Genomic DNA, 21992 nt, shown 5'->3' with positions numbered 1-21992 from the left:
TATTAAAGCCTGGTTGCACGTACCGTTATCTGTGTAAGAAATAAACCTACAAACTGTTAAAATGAAACCAGGGTCACAATTTATTAGCCCATAAAAACAGACAGGGTAAAGGTGTATATACAACGGAGGCATGCAACGGAACTGACGCTGAACATTTAAGGTGGTCCAAGGCATTTTTGCGCGGTCGGATTATGAGGAGGAGTAGTCGTGGCGATACTGAGGCTTGCTGTGGAAGCCCAGCCGCTCCCCGCAGATGACGCTCTGCATGATCCACTCGGGAGACACCAGCGGGACCTCCTGCGACGCCACGTTCTTCTCCACCGGCGGCGGACAGGCATGGTCTGTCACCACCACGTCGTACTTGCCAGCAGGAATGTCTGCAGACGGAGGAAGGAGACGGTCGGTCACGTTGCACGAGCACATTACTCTGAGGTCGTTCGGTGGATTCTCTACCTGAGCTGTCCTTTTCTCCCTGGATGTGCCGGACGGAGGAACCTCCACCCATCGTGATCAGCTGGGCCCAAAGCTCCTCTGGCTTCTCGAACACCAGAAGGACCCGCAGGGCCTTGAACGGGCTGCACCGGGGATGCCTGAGGACAAAAATACATGATAACCAACCTATCTTTGACTAATATGAATTATTTACCTCCAGGAGTCATGCTACGTCTCTTAAACCCAACCGAGTTCAACTAGGGATATCCTGATCTGTGTCAGGGCCGATTTTTAAAACAATAAAATGTCCTTAATTTGATTAGGATCTTAATTTAATTCACAAAGCTCAGACTGACAGTGCTGCAGGATCAAGCAGCAGCATTACAGCAAGTAAATAACCTTTGAAACATATTAAACTGCATTCTTAATGAAGTTAAATAGGTCTTAAATTGATTTTTTGAACACAAATCAGAGGAGTCTCTCCTTTCACAAATTGGGACTTTATGGCAGCGTTGGATGAACCGCTGCAGCTCAGTCAAAGCCTCCTCTCACCATTCCACCATGGCGTCGTCCGGCCCCACGCCGGCCGGCAGCAGGTAGTTCCTGTAGTTGAGCAGCTTGTTGTCTTTGCAGCAGTCGCGCACCCAAATATGAGACACGCACGGCACGCCGCTGGCCAAGCACAGCAGGTACTTCCTGGTTCTGCAGTGCTGATCTGCGATGAGCAGGCTCTGGTAGGCCGCCTTACACTGGAGGGAGAACCAGAGGACAGACCTGTGTTATTACTCACGGAGGCGGATTTTAAAACACTTTGATTTGAGCTTCTATAACAAACGTAGCTCCAGTTGACGGTGCGTACCTGTTCCTCATTGAAGTCTGGCAGGATGAAGCCTCCACCCGCCTGCAGCTGGGACTCCGTGTACGTTTTGTTATATGGACCTGTCTGCACGAAATCTGTTGGGAAGAAATGACAATACTGATCAGCTTCAACCGTGTCTATTTTAAATAAAATCCAGAGATCTGTCTCGGCATGTATGTTTTTTTTCCCCCCATCTGGTATATCTCTGTATATTTTATAGATCCAAATTTGTCCTGTCTCTCTGTAATGATGCTACTGCACACTGAATTTCCCATATGATAAATAAAGCAAGTAAGTAAAGTCATTAAAAGTCAGTAAAGTAAAAAAGCAAAATCATTAACGTAAGAAAGTAAAGTCATCAAAGTAAAGTCATTAAAGTAAGAAAGTTGTAGCGTAACTAAAGGCCAAAAACACATAATATGTCAATTTAACTGGGCGTCAGACAGACGATTAAGTTAAAATCTCAGGGTAGAGAAAATATATTTAAGGCCTAAACGAAATAACAACAATTCTGCTAAAAAAAGAAATTAAGGCCAAGAATCATTTATGTCTCTTTTGTTTTTTCATTAACCAGAATGTCAGGGTGACTGAAACAAAAACTTTTAAGGACATGATTTATAACAACAAACAAAACTCAACAAAATTTCTCCATGTCATCAATCAATGGAATATGATCCATTGATGGAATAACCTGGTCATTCAGTATATTCAGGTAGTCAGCTGACCTCATTCTTTGGACACATAATGTTGCTGAACCTAGACCTGAGCAACTGCAGCAACCCCAGATCATAGCACTGCCCCCACAGGCTTGTACAGTAGACACTAGGCATGATGGGTGCATCACTTCATCTGCCTCTCTTCTTACCCTGATGCCCCCATCACTCTGGAACAGGGTAAATCTGGACTCATCAGACCACATGACCTTCTTCCATTGCTCCAGAGTCCAATCTTTATGCTCCCTAGCAAACTGAAGCCTTTTTTTCCAGTTAGCCTCACTGATTAGTGGTTTTCTTAAGGCTACACAGCTGCTCAGTCCCAATCCCTTGAGTTCCCTTCACATTGTACGTGTGGAAATGTTCTTACTTTCACTATTAAACATAGCCCTGAGTTCTACTGTTGGTTTTCTTCCATTTGATTTCACCAAGCGTTTAAGTGATCACCGATCACGATCAATCAGGATTTATTTCCGACCACATTTCTTCCTCTAAGACGATGGTTCCCCACTATCCTTCCAGTTTCTAATAATGCGTTGGACAGTTCTTAACCCAGTTTTAGTAGTTTCTACAATCTCCTTAGATGTTTTCTCTGCTTGATGCATGCCAATGATTTGACCCTTCTCAAACAGACTAACATCTTTTCCACGACCACAGGATGTGTCTTTAGACATGGTTGTTGAAGAAATGAGAAGCTACTCATTGCATCAGTTGGGGTAAAATAACTTGTTGTCAGCTGAAAGATAATCACCCATGCAGAAGTTATCCAATAGGAGGCTCAACTCACAGGTGTCTACAATTAACACACCCCCTCTCACCACACCGCTGTGCATCAGGAATCACTTGTCTGCTACAAAGTAAAGTCATTAAAGTAAGTAAAGTAAAATGAGTGAATGGTATAATTTAGCCCATAATCTACAAACTTTTATATTCAGGGAAACAAATTTTGTTGCTCGCTTGTTGAAAGTCAACAAAATTCAAGTTTCCTGGTTAATTCCTACGATAGATCTGTTATAGAAGCTCAGGTCAAATGCAGAGTCCTATCCGTGATTGGTCGTTTTGCCCTCACCCTCCTCGTCGTCGCTGTCGAGCTTGTTGGTCAGCCGGTCGCTCTCAGACGAGGCCGTCAGCATGAAGGCGAAGCCCATGAAGAGAGACGTGTTCTGTGGCAGCGGACCGTGGCTCTCTGCCACGTCACACGACTGACCCGGGACGTCGGTGCCGCTGCCGGAGGTGTTGCACGCGCCCACCCGCTGACCTGTGGCCAAAAAAAAAAACAAAAAAACATGGGTGTTAAAGGAGCTCCTGGAGGTTTCGATTTTCTCAAGAAGTTCTTCTTAAATGAGATAACTGTAATAATTTAACTGAGCTGATATTCAGAGCATCAAATACAGACCAGTAAATAATTCTTAAAGCTAATACACCCGTTAAAATAAACCCTTCAGCTTCCCTCCACCTGTGAACCCACACCGTGATGATACTGGGTACATGTTGATCATTACCAAGTCAGCCTCGGTGGCAGGACGCAGCAGGCGATGGACACGGGCCACTTGGAGGTCAAAATGTCTTAGTTATACTTTAAAAATCACACATTACTGTTTCACATGAAGACAAACATCAAACACGCTGCGGCGCTTCAAAAAGTTCATTTAAAATACGACATAAAATACATTAAAAAAGACAATTTTGTTAAAAAGATTTGTCTAAAAGTCTACTAAAACCACACTCCTTTAAAAACTTGAGTTAAAATCTTCAAGTTCAGGACGTTAAAAACTAAACGACGGGTCCTGGAGAGCGGGTCTCCGTACCGGCTCGGGCGCCCGCCCCTCTGCGGCCCCTCTTAGACGGCATCCGGTTCTCCTCGGAGGTCATCAGCTTCCTCTTGCTGGAGGGGCCGGGGGTCCGGGGGCTGCTGGAGGAGCTCCGGTTGGGAGTTTTCTCGCCGCCGGGGGTTCCTCTGCGCCTCCTCTTCCCCTCCACCAAGTTATCTGAGGACAACAATAAGACCACGTTCAGACCTGGGCAAATGCATCCCCCCAACGGAACCAAAACATTATAAGAGTTAAAGTCTAGCCTTACCCAGGCTGATGTCGGAGGCCTTGGCCAGGGGAGTGGAGGGCTCGTAGGGTCCCAGGCTGTGCTGCTCCCTCAGCTTGTTCCCCTGCTCCAGAGACAGGATGATGGAGGTCCTGTTGTACCACTGCCTCTGGCCGTCCTTCTCCACGTTGTAGAACAGCTCCTGGCCCTCGGTCTTATGGCCCTTCACCACACCTGAAAGGACACGACATCCAGCCTTTTAGAAAGATGACTGCATGCAACACAACGAGCAGAACAGAAGTAGAATACGCTGCCAGAGATTTTTGCCCCAACTCTCACGGTCTTACGGGACCTCTTCACAGAGCGGTAGGCATGGCAACTGATGCTGCATCCTGTTTCTATAGCGTCAAATAACCAGCTAAAAAGAAAAATGGACACTCGAACATGCATCAGGTTTATATTAACTACATAAAATAACAGCAACCCCTGGAGTGGGTTATAAAAACGAATGTGTTGATTCCAACCTGCTGTCCTAAGTTTGTTTTTAGCAAATCAAATGATTTAAACACCTGAAAAAGACAATGAAGCAAAACTCCTGTAAGCTGAAACTTTACTGAAAGTCAGTTTGACTAAATCTGAATGAAGGTGCTGCTCAAAAACATCCTGACCTCCTAGATGTCCATGAATGTGTCCATATTACAATAATAGAGTACGGCTGTAGTCTCTGATTGTTAGACATTCACACTAAAGCCGTCTGAATAGGTATTTTAACCCTAAACCTTCATCCTTCGTAACCCTCCTCGTCTCGCTCACCGATGCTGAAGTACTCGTCTTCCAGCAGAGCAGTGACCTCCGTCTCCAGCGGGATGGGATCACACAGCAGGATGTCCTTCCCCGCCACCTCGCACTCGTAGCCGTCGTCGAACCGCAGGCGGAACCTCCCCTCGCCGGCGTCTTTGATGATGCGGCCCGAGTAGAAGTAGCCGTTGGACGACCACTTGGCCACCACCCGCAGGCCCACGAAGCTGCTCCCGGCCGAGCTCGCCTCCTCCGGCCACGACCTGAGGGAGTCCGAGTGGCTGTGGAGCTCGGGGTCCGAGGGGCTGACGGGGAGGCGCGGGGGCAGCATGCGGCTGTAGGGCTCGTCCTCGGAGGACGACTGTGGCTGGCCGTGAGCTCCGAGCCTGTGGAAGGAGCCGGCACCACCTCCCCTTAGAGAGAGAGACGGAGTCAAACTACAGGCGAAGAAGTGAAACGCTGATTTTAAGACTGGAAACATTTCCTCCAAGTTAAATGTGTTGTAACGTTTATATGGAATACAAAGGGATGTCCCGATCAAGTTTTGCTACGACAAGTCTCATCCAGAACTTTTAATATTCAGTATCGACCGATCTGAGTCCCGATCTGGTCTTAAAATTTATTCCTAAAGTCTTTCCTGGTTTTCTTCTAGAGTCGACTGGATTCAGTCCAATAAATCTTTCTGTCAAAGTTAATGTAGTGTGGAGAGGGTAGCTGGTACCTTGTGTTCTCTACTCCAGAAATGTTCTGGTCATCCAACGCTGCCATAAACTCCCTAACCCTCTCTGGAAGATGTTTCTCCTTGACGCTGTCTCCAGGAAACTTTTCTCTTCTTTTAAACGTTCAGTGTTTGTTGTTGTTGTCTGACTAAATTCAGTTTCCAGAGTAAAGTTCTTCCAAGTTTAGTCAAAATAATTCTTCTTCATCTTCTTCTACTATTATTTTTAGGGGTTTTGCAGTGGCAGCATAGAGGGGGGTGACTCCAGGACGCTGGAATTCACTGTTAAGCCTTCTTGAGGTGTTGTGGGCCTAACTTAACAAAACATCGGTGAAGGGAGGTGCCCACTTGAAAACCCCAATGACCTGCTGCATACAGTACTGCTGTTGGCTTGGCCAGGTATCTGATGTCTTCATGTTGGTTGGTAGCGATATGTATTTGTTTGGTTAGCTGCTGAGCAGGCCATACAAACCAGCAGCATTTATTTAGTTCATTTAGATTGTAGGTTTAATCGTCATATCTCATGACTGTAAGTTTGTTAGAGTTTCTCAGTTGGACAGGGCCTCTACATGTGTTTTGCCTGGGATCTTGGCACAAGGGATTGTAACATCTAATCCTGTGTATTAATGAATGGCAGCTTTTGAGGCTAGCTAGCTACCATTAAAACAGAAGAAGAAGAAGACGTTGCAACGCTACAGGGACGTGGTTTTGGTTTATGGTAGACCTGAAGTAAATAACTACAAAAGATGGGGCTCGGCTGAAGCCTGATACCGACCGGGACATCCCTATATGCAATGTCACTAAATCTGAATGGAGGAACATATTTAAAGCTACTTCTGTCGAGCTGCAGGTTAGCATTCAGGACTCGCCCACGTGTGCTTTCAGCTGATAATGGACAATTTTGTTAAATGACAATTCATAAAAAATGCAGAAATGTCTTATTTTAAGCTTCTCTGCTTTTCTCCGGTTCACGTCACTGTAAATAAACCACCTCTGGGTTTTGGAGACCAGCAAATAAACTGTGATTTACTGACTGAAAAACATCGAAGGACCAGTAATCAACAGCTGACATTCACCATTAGTTGCAGGGCTGATTTGTTACACGACGATTAGTGAGAAGAGGGAAAGGCGAAGTGCTGTTAAAGATGCCACAGGAAGTGATCGAGCAGTTTGCCAGTGCTTTCTTTTAAGTGCAGAGTGAGCCTCAGTGAGGACTCACCTGGATGGTGAGGAGCGGGACGGGGGTCGGCCCCTTCTAGCCCTTCCTCTGGGGCTCAGCGGTACGAAGGCCCGGGACCCCAGGGTGCCGAAGCCTCTGTCCACTGTGACCACTGACCCTGCCCTGTGACCCCTGTGACCCCTCTGTTGATGCCCACCTCCCCTCCTGGGACTGCAGACACACAGAGGGGATGAACGGAGCCAAGGTCAGGTCACACAGGCACCGATCTGGGGGCCAACCTCAACATTCCCCCCCTCAATGAGGAACGAGGGCGACCCCAGATTGATGCCTGTGACAACATGTACCTTGAAGCAGGCAGGGACCAGTGAATCACTGAGAAATTAAGGTGTTAGAAAGTCAAAGAAGGCGAAAGAGTGACACGAGAATCAGCATGCAGCTAGTGGAGGCAGAGAAGAGAGACGGAGAGAGGAGGAACAGAGGAGGGACGGAGGACGAGGCGGTACCTCATGGATCTGGCTCCTCTGCTGGGCGGCATGATGAAGTCGGGCCTGGTGAGGCCGGTGCTGCTGCTGGTTCCTCCGGAGCTGTGCTGCAGGCTGGAGGCCTTGGACGACAGGGAGCTGATGTCAGCCAGGTCACCGGAGGTCATGGAGCTGCTGCCCGTACGGCACGGGGAGATGTCGCTGTCCAAGACCTGACAGTCCACCACCGGCTCCTCGCTCTCCTGGTAACATCAACCGAGGACAGAAGATTTCTAGTCAGCTATCACTGATCAAGATGATTTCAGTCGGGTTGAAGAAATATTTTCTTTGCAAACCCGTTCACACCACAGAGACGAAGCCCGTTACCTCTGTGACTTTGCGGTCCACCTCCTTGCCGTCTTCATAGTACACGTCGGTGATGATCCGCGTGATCGTGGTCCGCACTTCCTGGATGGTGCGTACGTGTCTGCGGTGAGTCGGGGCGCTGTTTCTTCTAAAGGACGGAGACTCTGGTTCACCCTTTGGGACACAAAATTAAAGATCAGTTATTTCTTCTTTAAAACAAACACGAGCTGTGAATGTCTTCTTCCAAATAGACCTCCGTACCCTGTCAGCCGGGGAACGCAGCCCCGGGGCGTCGAAGCTGGTCTGCTGGGACACTGTCCGCTGGCGGATCTGGGACACACAAGACAAAGAGAGATCAGCACCACAGTGACTTCAGACTTTACCTCTTCTATCCTCATCACTTCTACTGCAGCGTGGGATGAAATTTAACTCCTGTTACGGGTGTTGACACACAAACAATCATCACACAAGAAAGAAAATCACAGATATGCAAAGACGAGAAGATGTGCTTCAAGACTCGAAACCAGGCCTGGACCAAATCTTTATAAAACAAGACCTTCACACTGGGTCGTGTTTATCGTGTTCACAAGAAAAGGGAATAACAGCGCCCTCTTGTGGTATCCAAAAGTTTCACTAAGTTCAAATTTGAAAGTAGTGACGCATTTGTTGACGTTTACAGAAATTATAGGAGGTGAATGAAAAGAAATACATATAGTAATTTAGTTGTACACAGCTTTCTTTATGTTTTGTAAGGCAACTGGACTTATAGAGTTTCATGAAGACGTTTCATCCAAGTCTTCAGTTCTTAAACATATTACATACTCAGCGAGAAGAAGAAGCAAGACATTTGTTCTTGTTCTCACTCCTAGGTCGGCGAGGACAAGAAAAAACGTTCGTTCTGGCCAGGTCATTTTATACTTCACAAGAAACTCAAGTGCCAAACCCCAGGGAAGTTCTCATAGGCCCCTCCTACTGCAGCATACATCACATGTGCTAAGCATTGTGGGATGTCGGCGAGTAGTTCTGACAACCGTGTCTCACTGAGTGGCTGCTAGCATTTCCAATTTTCCGAATTAACCTAACCAGACTTCCAATGTCTGACCAATCACAGAACAGTAACCAGACACCACATGAGAAAAAAAAAATGTTCTGCCCGGTTGATATGTCGAGAACAAGCCGCGAGAACTCCCAAACGAACAAAGTTCTCGCTTCTAGTTGCGTATGTAACCGCCTTTAAAGGGTGGTCAGGAGTTGGGGTTTATATAGGAACATCTGTGGGTGTTATCCACCTGAAAATCAGATGACCGGGGTCCGTTAATGACCAGATACTCACCTGCAATTAGAGGAATGAGCTTTGATCCTGTTGGTGAGAGGTAATCTCTTAAATTAAAGCGAAAGCGGTTCCTGTGATCTGCAGGTTTCCTTTAGTACTGACCTTGTTGGACGGAGCGGAGCTGATGGTGTTATCAGAGGTCTGCCGGGAAACCACCTTCTGCCTGACATCTGTCCTGTTTGGAGGGGGCGGCTCCGGTACTCGTCTTTCCTCGGACGGATCTGCCGGGACGGGCGTGTCCTTGAGCTTCTTTGCCTGCGATTCCTGTGCTGCCGGCTCTGATTGGCTGTTGGGGAGGCTGTTGCATCCCAGCGAGGACCCCTGAGAGCTCCTCTGTGGCGAGGCGAACAGCTCCCCCCTGTTAAAAAGATGGAGGATGTGAAGCTGTGACGCATCTTATTCATGTCTCAGAAATCCAACTTAATGTTAATGTCGTCTCTAGACATCAGCTAGTCCAACATTTAGGGTATAACAGTGCTGCAGTATCAACCAGTAGCATTACAAGTAAAGGACAACTTTGATTTGGAGAAGACTGCAGAAACTTTCATCAGAGGAGTCTTTCCTATTAAAAATCACTGTAGGTGGTTGGGAGTTTATGGCAGCGCTGGACGACCAGAACATTTCTGGAGTAGAGAACACAAGGTACCAGCTACCCTCTCCACACTACATTAACTTTGACAGAAAGATTTATTGGACTGAATCCAGTCCACTCTAGGAGAAGACAAGGAAAGACTTAAGGAATCTACAGGGGAGGAAGTTTAGAACATTTAAGATCGGATCGGGACTGGAATCGTCCTATATCAAAAGATCGGTATTGGATCAGGGTTGCAAGAAAAGATCAGTAGTTATCAGAATAAAGAAACTGATCAAAGTCGAGTTACGTCTAATAAGATGAGCCTTCCCTTAATGCACTCAGGGATAATTTGAGGTGAGTATCTGGTCGTTAACGGACCTTTCCCTAGTTTCTGATGAGCAACACCCACCAGTCTTTTTTAGAAACGAAGAAGCTACTTGGATAAAACGTCCAAATGTCCGTATTTTCCATTTCAGAGGCATTTATTCTTGTCCTACTGCGAAGCCAAACCTTACAATTTAATGCAAACAGCAGAGATATCCCATCTCTTGATTACGAGAGACAAGAGGCTGACATTCAGCAAAGCGTCCTCACTCCGTCAAAGCGGTAGGACGTAACTACTCCTCAACGTGCCTCACGTCCCGAGAGAATGAACGACGAGTACAAAAAAAAAAATAGCCATCCACCTCCACCATCCAAAAGTAGGTCTCCCTCTGAACGCTGCTCCTGGTGGAAGGCCTATTTCTGTCCACTAAAACATATTACAACAGGGGGAGAGCTATTCATACTCCCTCGGGTCACGTGAATCTCCAGCAGATCAAACTGCTTGAACCAACAGAGCAGATCAGATTTACAGTAAGACAGTAAAAAAAAACCCGACATGAAGGAAATTAACCCTTATGGTGAATGATGTGATAACTTGGCTGGGTTACAAAGCTGACAGAATGAGGACGACAGTGCTGGGAACATGCGGCAGGCTCTTCCCCCCTGGTACCTCCACGCCTGTTATACAGGGCAGGGTATAGTCTTGTGGGACCAGAGATGTATTTACACACAACCAGGGACAACATTGGGCTAATATGTGCTTCCTCAGCCCTGTGATTTATTAGAATGGAGAAAGCTCAGGGGAAAAAGATGGAACAAAAACTTCAACAGCGACGAATCAGCTGTTTGCAACCACAACTTTTACACAAGTTACATCACCGCTGCAGCCTGGAAACCACCTGGAGTCCCTCCATTGGGAACCGATTCTGGTCCTGCAAAGATCTGCCGGGCCAATCAGATTGTTTGGGCGGCGCTTAATGTAATTGACGTATTAATTTTAGGACAGATTGACCTGATCAGATGTAGAGGTGGTGGCGTAGAAGATAATAACCGTGTAAACTCTTTATCCAAAAAGCGTTTAAAAAAAAAAGGCAACTGGACTTGACACTTTGAAGGACAAAGGACTTTGAAGATAACGTCCAAATACTTAGCCAGAGAAGACAGGTGGTTTGAAAGAGGAGTACAGGAAGCCATCTATGTCAGATTGCAAAAACCTTCTCTAAACAGAGGAGGTGGACTGAGATTTAATCTGCCATCAATTTACAATACAGTCCTAACTTCTGTCCCCAAGAAGTTTCAACCCCATTCACACCTTTAGACTGGAGACTCTGACTGACAAAGGTCAGTGGGAATGGTGCCCTATGAATGCTAGGGGCAAGAAGACGGGGGACAAACAGTCCCCCCTCAATGACGGGTAAGTATCTAACCATTAATGGAAATAGCTGCAACAGTTTTGGGTTCTTTAAACCAACAAGTCAAGCAAGTGTCTGGTGTTTTATACCCAGAGTTTCCTATTTAAACCTCCAACTTCCCACCAGTTCCCTAGAACTGAAGAAGCCACTCGGGTGGGAATAAATCCATTCTCTGCTTGTTCCATGTGGGTTAAACATCATGTGAGGAGTTTACAGGAGGGACAGAAACATGGAGGTAGAAAAACAAGATGAACCAAGATGGAATCAATGTGGACAGAGACGTTGGAGACGTGGAGACATCTTGGTTCACCTTCTTCCACTCTATACGTTCAGGACTAGAGAGAAAGATGGAGATCTTCTTCTTGAATCAATTCTGTGTTAAAGTTGGAGGAAAAAAACTTCTCTTCTTCTTTCTGCTTCTTCTCATATCCCTCATTCTCATTCTACTCCACCTTCTTCATCTCCCCCTACTCCTCCTTCCTCTTTCTTCTGTTCTCTTTCCAGCAGATTTGATGCCCCACAGCAGCAGAACTACTTTGTCAGTGATTAATGTTTTGATCTAAACTAAAACATCTGAACAGAACACTTTATCTCAGCTGGAGTCTGACCAGAACGACTCATCAGAATTGAAGTGTGTTTACCTGACGAGTGTAGTGTTGCCTTCAGATTGGCTTTCCTCCTCCGCCTCCTGCTGTCGGTGCACCTGCCTGACCCGACTGAACACCGAGGGGCTGCTGCTGGGACACCAAACATAATGTTAAGACTTTTGTTTGACCTCTACTACCTCAACTAGTAGAACCGAAGTGAATCCACTACAGTAGAAGAATTCATTTAATGTGTTTATGTGTGTGTCGGGGCAGAGCGTCACGTTACCTGGTTACAGCCTTGGAAACAGCGGTAACCTTGACAACAGATCCATCCTCTTCTGACAGTGTTGGCTCTGAGAAGAGAAAGAAAAAGAAAACGAATCAGAAAATGCATCGTCTCCATGGATACCAGCATGTTGCACCCAAGGAGAAGAAGAAGAAGAAGAAAAGTGTTTTTACTTTGTAGGCTGAAGCGCTCCGAGCTTCCTTCCTCCACGGGGGTCACCAGCTTCATCCTCAAACTCAGCTTCCCGTCGCCCTTATCGGTCGCGCTCTCTCCGCTTTCCCCCGACACGATGTCACTGGCGGCCATCGCCACATCTGCGGAGACATCACCCACCATGTCTGACTTTTCAGAAAAGGAGGTGATCTCTGCATAAAACAGAAATAAGAAATACGTTTTAAAACACAGCAGCTCAGTAGCGGATCTTGCGACGCTACCTGGGCGTGCGTTGTGATAGAAGAACCCACCGATGGGAGTGCTGTGTCTCAGAGTCTGCTTCAGCTGGCTGATTAGAGGCGGCGTGGCTCCGTCAACGGGACCGATCAACTCCCCTTCTTTAGGGAGAGTGAAGTGGAAGGAAATTTCTGTTGGAGAAATATCATCAAGTTACAAATAGGGAAACTTTGCTTTGTAGGTTTTATAGAACACTTGATGGTACACTGTGAGAATTACAGAAAGAAAAGTCAATGAAAGAACATAATTTTGGTAGTCTGCACCTCAAAGTCTGAGGCCATGAAGCTTGACCAGAACACAGTGGATTGATTAGTCCAAGTTGGTAGAGAGTTTCTGGTCCAAGTGAAGGAAATATCAATGTTTTTATGGATTCTATAATGTGCACAATGGTAGAATTTGATGATGTATGGGCTTAATAAAATGGCCAAAGTTTTAATTGTGTGTACATTGCCTCCTTTAGCGGGAATCAGTGGTATTTTGTAGCCAGATCCACTTTTAAGAGGAGAAAACACTTTGGGTACTTCACTAAAAACCTTTCTTCAGTAAGTTCAGTGGCATCTCCGTGCATTTTATCATGCTATCATAGGTTTATATTTTTACAGATTATATAATGTGCACAATGAATTTATAAAACATAACACACATCATTTCCTATTGTTGTGTTATCTTGTACCCTTAACGTTAGGAACTCTGCTGTCTGGTCAGTGCTTACCTCCCGAGCTATCACTCAGGCTCTTGTCTTTGAGGCCCTCTGCTCCACGGTCCGCCCTCTCGGTCTGCGACAGCCTATCAGGAACCTCGGATTTGTGGCCGTTTGTGGACACTGGCTCTTTCCCTCTGATTGGCTGGGAGTTGTTGGTCTTTGACTGTGGCGTTGCGTCTTTCTCATGAACCTGGGAGTCTCTCTCGCTGTCTGGTATGGTGATGATGCTGTCCTCTCCCCTGACTTCACTCTCCCCCTCCTCCTCCATAGGCACAGGAGACCACATCTGGCTCTGAGAAAGGACCAGAGCAATTCCTGAGGCACCTCCTTCCTCCTCCATCGCCACCACCTCCTCTTCTTGTTCAAGTTCATCCATCACACCTGTCTGACTGTTGCGCTGCTGTGACAGTGATTCTACAGACTGACTCTTGGCAGTTCCTCCTCCTCCTCTCAAGTCTACAGAGCTCTTCGCCACATCTAGAACGGACGTTTGAGAGACGACAGATTGTGAAGGCAAACTGCAGGTTGCGGTGTGGGAGGGAGTCTCCTGCACACAACTATTAGCGGTCGGATCAGAGGATTTTGGCTGGGAGCAGGAGTCCGCCTCTTTGCTGTCGCCCTTACCATCTTTTAGCTTTTGTACATTCAAAGAAGAAGTTGCTGTCCTTTTGTGCACATCAGATTTTTGCGACAGGTCAGTCTCTGCACACTCGCTTTGGTGCTTTGCCAACTCAGAGGAAACTTTGGAGCTGGCGGCAGCTTGTGATTCTGAGGGGACATCGCTTTTCTGATCACGACACGAAATCACAGAGTCGCTGGTGTCGACGCCGGGCGGCTCTTCCAGCTCCTCTATCTGCGTGGCCTGGCTGTCCTCCTCAGTCGGCTCTGAGGTCTGCGGATGTGTGCTGCTGCTTTCTGTGTTCACGGAGAGCTGCAAAGGCAAGGTGAACGAGGAGGACTCCAGCTGTTGAGACTGCGTCTGACGAGGCGGCGACGCCGGCTTCTTATCCGACGGTTGCGGCGTCTCCTGACTCTGTGTCGGGACAAAAACGTCCTGAGAGAACAAAAGAGAATATCATGAGCTCAGTTTCATGATCAAATATTTAAACATATACACATAGATGGTTTTCAGACGATTGTGGAGCGGCCAGGATGAGATTCAGCGCCTCCAAGTCTGAGGCTAGGAACACGGTGGATTGTTTTCTGTGGGTACTTTCAGGCCAGGTTTCAGACCGGATGTTGTGAAGCGTCTTGAGACAATTTGTATTGTTATTAACGCTATATAAATAAAACAGAATTGACTTGAAATTGGGGGAGAGTTTCTGGCCTACGTGAAGAAGACTAACCCCTTCCAACCAGAGGAAATATCAGTATTTTCATGGATTCTATAATGTGCACAATGGCTTAAAATTGCCAAAGTTTCAATTGTGTGCACATTAGTAGTGGGAATCAGTAGTATTTTGAATCCAGATCCACTTTCAAGGGGTAAAAACCCAATTTGGCACACTTTGGGTACTTTGGTTAATCAAATGGCCAAACAGAGAGTTCCTGGTACAATTATTTACTAAATCCTTTGTAGAATATGGGTGCTTTGTGGTATTTCTATCAACTCTTGCTACAGTTCTACTCGAGGGGTCGCTGAATAAGTTCAATGGCATCTCTGTGCACGACAACATCGCTGTCAGGGAAATATATAGTTTTATGGATTCTCTAATGTGCACGATGGTAGAATTTGATGATGTACACGCCAAATAAAATGGCCAACGGTTGAATTGTGTACACATCACCTTCTGTAGTGGGAATCAGTAGTATTTTGTAGCCAAATTCCCTTTCAATAGGTAAAAAATACACTTTAGGTAGTCTGGTGTCATCAATTTAGAGTCTGCTTGGGTTCTAAAATGGATTTCCCCCATCCATCAATTTACAGTTTATCAATATACAAATAACTGAGGAGAAATGTGTGTGCTGCAGCTTTAAGATGAATAAATAGATAGAAGAGTGAAGTACATACATGAGAGAACTCTGGCTGGGAGGGTAATGAGAGGGTTCGGTCTAAGGCAAAACCAGGGGAATTCTGGGACACAGGAGTGGAGGCTGATGGGAGTGGCTTAGCAGCAGCCTCGGTTTCCATCGGCTCTTCATTTCCCCCTGCTCGATCATCAGGAGGCAGCGAAGTATCCATCGGCTCATCAGCACCTGACAAATCAATGGAACATTGTCTCTATTCAGACTCTTTCGATTTAAATTCCGTTGCTGAAGCAAGGTTTGGACATTTACCGCGTTCATTCTCTGGTCCGGTCGGCGTGCTGGGAACTATTAAAGGGGTGAAGTTGTCCGGGGTCGGGGCGACATAATCGACAGAGCTCCTGGAAATGAAGAAATGCAGATATCAGGTCAACGTCTGAGTCGTGTTGTCTGGGCTGAAGACGACAAGCGTACGAGCAGCAACGGGACTCACTGGGACAGACTGTCCTGCACCAGCGTTCCCTGTCCAGACAGGTGCAGCAGGTGCAGAGAGTGAGACGGCGTTGGGGTGGGTCGGCCCTGCTGCTCCGGCTCAGATACCGTGCTGTCGACTGCAGCGCCTGAAAGCAACACGTTAGACAAGTCAAATCAGTTTCTGTTTGATTCTGACAACTCACATCTCCTATTACCTGCTCAGACATGGACAAGGGGGATGCAAACCTCTGACCTTACAGTCCCAAAGCTGCTTCTCTATGCACTACCCCACAGCTGCCACAGAAAAGCCGAGTCAAAAGATGTAAAATTCAAACGCTCTGAGGAGAAACAAGATGCTAAACGTAACCCCATTAGAAGGCGACTTCTTGCAAAAAAATCAGAACTGATTATACTCCTGCAAGATCTGCCGGACCAATAAGATCATTTGGGCGGGGCTTTATGCAGTGATGGACAGAGGAACGACCCTGATTGGTTGGTGGACTATCCACTTGATGCAGAGGTATTTTCTTCTCCATATCAGTTGAAACAAGCCCCATACTGAAGTCTGGCTAGAACGTACCCGTCTTGTCGGCGTCAAACATGTCCTCCTGCGAGGACAGGATCTCACAGTCCTTCTGGTCCTGGAGGTTCTGCGAGTGCAGCAGAACCTGGACACTCATCTGCCTGCCCGACTGACCCAGAGACTCTGAGGAGCTGCTGGAGCTCACCTCAGACCTGGAGGAGAAAAGACGTATTAGTACGAGTCTATAACGCGCATCTCTCCAGCGATCTCCAGAATTAAAAACGCCACATGGAGCTGCACCTCGCTGCCTTGTTGTCCTGACGCTCTGAAGTCCTGGAGCTGACGTTCTGCTCTGCTGGGGATGAAGAGAGGCCAGACGTTAGACTGACCCGCTAAAGCATTAGCTGTCACTACGAATGCTCTGATCAGGCACTGTTACACCAGGCTGTCATGCAGCTTTCTCCAGAGGGGTTAGGAATGTATTTCTGCTCCAGCCCACACACTGTACACACACACTGTACATGCATGCTTTTCACCAGACGTACAACCAGGGGTGGCTCCTCTGAGGCAGTCACAAACGAGGCTGACTGCAGCCCTTTAAATGTGGAGGTCATGATCTCTGAATCGGTTCAAATAAGACGAGACAATGAGATGAAGGAATCACTGTTTCTATGAATAAAAACAAGTCTCTAGAGCTCATTCGCTGCATGTCTCACTGTCTGATGGAGGGACGGCGTCCTCCTCCTGACTGTTCAGGACTTGACTCTGAGAAAGCTCCAGAAAACCAAACTGAGAAGATCCCCCTGAAACACACACACACACACAGACAATTGTTTTAAATATTTAAACCACAAATTCACAAATAGATGAAAGCTCCCGTTCCTGAACACGTTCCCACCTTCAGGCTGGATGCAGTGTGTTGTAGAATCGGCTCCAGACTCCATGTCAGCGTCCTCAAGAATACACCTAAAAATATAATAATTATTCATCACCGTCGCACCCTGAGCGTCATCAATCTGCACAAAAATATCTGCTTCACACGTACTTTTTCTTGATGGGAGGGATGATGTTTAGAACTTGACTGTCCTCCTGGAAAGCTGCTGAACTGGGGTCGGTCGCAGCCAGAGCGCCTAAGTATAGATATATCGGTGACATTTTTGTTATTTTTAGTACAGGACGAGGGACGTATCAGGGCATGTGAGTGTGGACAAAGCACCGACCGGGTTCAGCCTGGCTGCTGCTCTCTGATTGGCTGTCAGTCTGAGAGCATCTGCTTCCTAACGGCGATGAGATCAGCTCCTGGAGGAGACGAAAGAAAATCATTAATTTCACACAAACCGACCGAAATCAGTTAAAGCTCCTGAACAAATAAAGTGTGCACTCGCTTGCCACTTCATTAGGTACACTAGTAGTGACTATACTCAACCTTTGTTCTCATCAAGAAGGAAAACAACAAACATGCAAAGTTAGCAGGAATGAGGCTATTATGCAACACAGGCGTGCACCTGGTTTATGGATACTGCATGTCTCTGTGATGTTTGCAGCATAGCTAACCTCGCTGTCTCTCGTCCTGCCCTGGTTTGTCCTTATGCAAAAGATAAATCTGAACCAAAACCAACACGAGTCTCAAGGAAAACTAAAAAATGGAAAATATACACTCACATGCCGAAACATTAGGCACACTAACAACAAACTAATGCATGCCAGTGTATGATTTATGGCTGCTGATGATCATTTCTAAGGATCAATGCTGTAATTTGAACATGAAGGACAGTGGTTTTGCAGATTGACATAAATAAAAGAAAAATATCTGCACTACGCAGGAAATAAATACCCCAACTTACTTTATTTACATTCTTTTTGTCCACTTTTTCCAACAAGACAACATTCAGCAGCTAATTTAGTTTCACCTGAGTCACATGGTGGAACATCTACCCATGCATGTACTTGTTGGACTACTGCACATCTTGTTTGTGCACCAGACAATCCCAACAATGGAGGACGTTTTTTCTTTTAAGATGCTTCTTACCAGGACCGGGCTGCGGGAGGTGGGCTGCAGGCTGGACAGGCGGCGGGCCAGCAGGGCTCGGTAGCTGCTCTCGGGGTCGTCCTCCAGAGCGACACTGTCCGGCTGGGAGTCCTCCACTATGAGGCACGGGTTCTCTGGCTGAGGCAGGCTGGAGTCCAGTTCACTTCCTCCGGGATCCATGAGGTCGGGGCCGAGGACAGGAAGAGCTAAGCGAGCGGCGGAGAAACAGCGAAGAAGGCAGCCATGTGAGTCTTCAGCCTCTTATTGTTATCTGGAGCTAGCCGGCGCTAGCATGCTAGCTAATGGTAATAGACTCGTAGCTAAAGCTCCGCCCAACAACGAAGTGTGTTGTCGCCCGGTGAAGAGTCACTCTGCTTCGGGGAAAACCTCATGACAAACCTGGGTACGTGTACCTTAACCGACAAGTCAACGAAACACTACATTGAAGTGAATCAGTTGTTTATTTTCGCACCGCTTTCTGTTTTCCTTAACTTTAAACACACCCACTTCCGAGTCTTCCTCGCGGCAAAACCTGCAAGAAGCGATTTGATTGGTCCAGCAGGGTCCGTGACATCACATGAGACCGATGATTAGTTCAGGGCTGTCGGATTTTTTAAAATATGTTTTGTTGTCAATTTACATGTAATTAACACTGTTTATTACATGTTATTAGTTTGATCGTTTTTTATATACATTATTTAGCTTTGTAATTTATATAATTAGATAATTTAATACAATAATCAAACAAGAGAAGGGTTTTTAAATAAGATGTGTCATTTTAATTAATTAAAAGTTGTATTTTTTTCCATTTAAAAACTGTTCTGATACTTTGGGCATCAATAAAATCTGTTGTAATAAAGATTTATTTTAAAAAATGTAAATTGTATGTTGTTTTTGTCTTTTATAATAATTATAATATTAATAATAATAATATATTTTATCTGTTGTGTCCTTACAGAGCACTGACGGTCACCTTACATAAAACATCATAACAAGAAACAAACAATGCAATAAAAATAAAAGCAGACTTAAAAATTATATTGAAATGAGATAAAAGGGAAAGCAGGTTAAATGGAGTAAGCTATTTTAAAGAGATGAGTTCTGAGTCTGGATTTAAAGCGTGTCAGAGAGTGTCTATGTTCTGCAGACTAGGGTTTGCAATATTTATGAGTTGAGTCTGAAAGCATTCTTTACCTGTTGATATTTTTCTTGTAGTTTTCATTATAAGGACACATCAAGGTTTTTGGAGTTCTCTTCCCCTGTAGTGATAAATGTTATAAAATAGACAAATCTAGGCCGCTTCATCCCACAGAGACGCCTCAGAGTCCTTCACTGGCCCATGTGGGGCTTTTAGGGACTCCAGTAAAACTGAGATGTAGGTTAACTTTTTTTCGCTGTGTGTTTTCCTTCAACTAAGAGTCCCCAAGTTTTTCTGCAGAGATTCCATCTCACTGCTAGAACATCAACAGGCTCTCTGGTTTTTATATTTCAGTATCACTATGGCACTATGATCTGCATCTGGTCTATTAATGGACGTGCATTTAGGCCACTTTATTCTATCTATCATTTCAAATATTCTCTAGAACATCTTCTTCTTCTTCTTCTCTAAATCATGGGATATCTGCGCCGGCATCATCACAGATATTAATCAGTCGGTGCCCGAGAGCTTGTGGTTATTTTTAAGCGACTGAATATTGGGAGGTTATATCAGACACATTTTTTTTTTCTTTTTGGTAATGAGCCCTTAATCTCATCTCATGATGATGTGCTCACAGCCTCGAACATTAACACGACTCTGTCATCATCTTTTGACAACCTCAGTTGCCATGGAGACGCCACATTTCCAAGTATCAGCCCCACAGCCTATGCTAATGTGGACCACAGAGGGAGAGGGTCTTTTGGCAAAAGCAGGGGGGGAGTACAAAGCAGGAATCGTCCGACGGGTGTGAGGCTGCAGGCGGGGGGGGGAGGTGAACCACTTTGAACTCTGAGTCAGAATCTCGACCGTGCATCCTCCAGAGGAGTCAAGAAGTCACAATCACAGGTAGAAATCCTCAGCAGGAAGGATCGAAAATCGCCCATGAGTGCATTTTTAGAAGGATGAAGGATGCTTTGTGTGTGTCAGATGATGCACAAGAGCCACAAGAGATTAAGCACCATGAATCAGGATAAAAGGTCACTTCAGGTTGCAAGGACTCTTAACTTCATTTGGCAACACTATGGGGATATTTACCAGATACGTGGAGGTTTTTATGCACAATTCACATTTGATTTCAGTGATTTCTCTGTGCAGCCTGTGTTTGTGTGCCCTGTCTCTTAATCTATTCTGCTCCAGGTCAGCTGAAGGCTGCCAGACAGGAGTGATGGTCCTCCTCTCCTGACTGCAGGTCTGATTTACAGGAAAGCAGCAGCATCAGCAGGGATGCTAATATGGACACAGCAAAGTGGAGACATCCTGGCTGGCAGCAAGACTAAACAATGCAATGATGAATATCCGATTGTCTTGGCGCACAGCTCGCAGTGCTTCTATTCATGACACACACACACATAAAACAGATAAGGAAGTGTTATTTCCAGCCATGGATGCTGCTGGGCATCAGCCTCCTGCAGCCAACCCCAATGACTGGAGCCGAAAAGTTCAGCGTAACGTCGTCATGTCTGCAGGTCGGGGCTGACACCCACAGTAAGAAATGCGCAGCCACTACCCAAAATGTCTAATGTGAGCCACCTCTACCGGGGCCGGCAGGCGCTGTAACGCACGCAGGACGCCGCCATACGCCTCTCTCAACACATCATACTGTTTTCACTTCAATGCAAAAGAAGAAGAAGAAGAAAAAAAAAAGAAACAAAGAGCTTTACCTTCGGAATCAATACGTCTGCTCTCGGGCTTCCCAGTCTGTCTAGCACCGTCCCGTTGGCTGCGATAGTAACGCGTCCGACATCGCTCGGTCCTTCCCTGCCTCTGTTTTGCTGAGAGTCAGGGTGTGGGACACACACACACGCATGGCACGTAAAAGATGCAAAGATGCAAAGGCATTTTTGAATGTAAGATGCCATGCTCGGTTCCTCTGGAGTCAAACACGCTGCAACACTAATTAGATTCATAAGAAGAAATAAATAAGAAGAATAGAATAGAAAACAGATCCAAATTCTAGTTTCAGATCCACTTATAACTGGTCATTTTTATGCATATTATCCATTAATATGTGAATTAAAACGAGATGATTCATAAAGTTATTCTGTCATCGTGTGCTGCAGCTTTAAAAATGAACTTTTAATATGTGGCTGGAACAAATTAAGACTTTTAAAACATGCAGCAGTCATACTAACCCATGATCGTGAAATACTTTTATTTGAACTTGGTAATGCATCATGTGAAACCTAAATATATCATGTCTGGGACACATGTTTGAACCTCTGCTCCACAATTATAGCTTTGTATTCAAACTATTACTATTTGTAAAGCATATATCTTTGATTTGACCAGAGATGTATCACAACATTTATCTTTTCCTTCCTTCAGTAACAATGAGTGAATCATTTTCTTTCATCTGTCTTTCTCTTTATTTCTAAAGAAAGTTGCAGAAAAAACTAATAAAAATTCTTTATTTCCTGGGAATAAAACTCTGCTCCTGTATCTCCTTTCCCTCCCAGCAGAGGCCAGCAGACGCTCTGGAGTGTCCCACGCCGGACTGCTGACTCACTCCTGGTGACACACAACTTCCTTTTAATAAGATTTAAAGCCCACGGTGATCCATCACCATCACC

The 21992-nt window shown here is 45.8% G+C and overlaps 1 protein-coding gene across 4 annotated transcripts; it reads right to left on the bottom strand.

Moving 5' to 3' along the window:
- Nucleotides 1-56: 56 nt before the first annotated feature.
- Nucleotides 57-18538, bottom strand: tp53bp1 (tumor protein p53 binding protein, 1). 4 transcript variants are annotated; one of them, XM_084541403.1, is made up of 27 exons: nucleotides 18225-18538; nucleotides 17416-17494; nucleotides 17241-17325; nucleotides 17094-17161; nucleotides 16912-16998; nucleotides 16496-16550; nucleotides 16253-16407; nucleotides 15692-15818; nucleotides 15511-15599; nucleotides 15245-15429; nucleotides 13243-14287; nucleotides 12545-12661; nucleotides 12254-12445; nucleotides 12081-12147; nucleotides 11849-11941; nucleotides 9000-9255; nucleotides 7826-7894; nucleotides 7586-7738; nucleotides 7241-7461; nucleotides 4855-5252; nucleotides 4084-4275; nucleotides 3813-3992; nucleotides 3074-3262; nucleotides 1292-1386; nucleotides 985-1181; nucleotides 454-590; nucleotides 57-377 (listed from the first exon to the last, which is right to left on the bottom strand). In XM_084541403.1, exons 1-27 carry the CDS (start codon nucleotides 18402-18404, stop codon nucleotides 190-192), a joined length of 4899 nt encoding a protein of 1632 aa, XP_084397529.1. In that variant the 5' UTR covers nucleotides 18405-18538; the 3' UTR covers nucleotides 57-189. The 4 variants fall into 4 exon arrangements, 2 of the variants coding, with proteins under 2 accessions (XP_084397529.1, XP_084397530.1); XM_084541404.1 differs by having other exon boundaries at nucleotides 16496-16547; XR_014698976.1 differs by lacking the exons at nucleotides 57-377; nucleotides 454-590; nucleotides 985-1181 and adding an exon at nucleotides 3507-3553.
- Between the last annotated feature and the right edge of the window lie 3454 nt (nucleotides 18539-21992).

The sequence above is a fragment of the Chelon labrosus genome, assembly GCF_963514085.1.
Source record: "Chelon labrosus genome assembly, chromosome: 3".
Lineage (NCBI taxonomy): Eukaryota > Metazoa > Chordata > Actinopteri > Mugiliformes > Mugilidae > Chelon > Chelon labrosus.
The sequence above is the reverse complement of the archived record's forward strand: the minus strand, read 5'-3'. Positions and strand labels throughout refer to the sequence as shown.

What these genes read in the sequence shown, in the direction of transcription:
- tp53bp1 (XM_084541403.1), bottom strand. Translation starts at nt 18,404, where the DNA reads ATGGATCCCGGAGGAAGTGAACTGGACTCCAGCCTGCCTCAGCCAGAG. An exon ending in GTTTGACGCCGACAAGACGG is followed by an intron (nt 15,819 to 16,252) that starts GTACGTTCTAGC and finishes TGTTGCTTTCAG; the next exon opens with GCGCTGCAGTCGACAGCACG. An exon ending in CGGACCAGAGAATGAACGCG is followed by an intron (nt 15,430 to 15,510) that starts GTAAATGTCCAA and finishes TTGATTTGTCAG; the next exon opens with GTGCTGATGAGCCGATGGAT.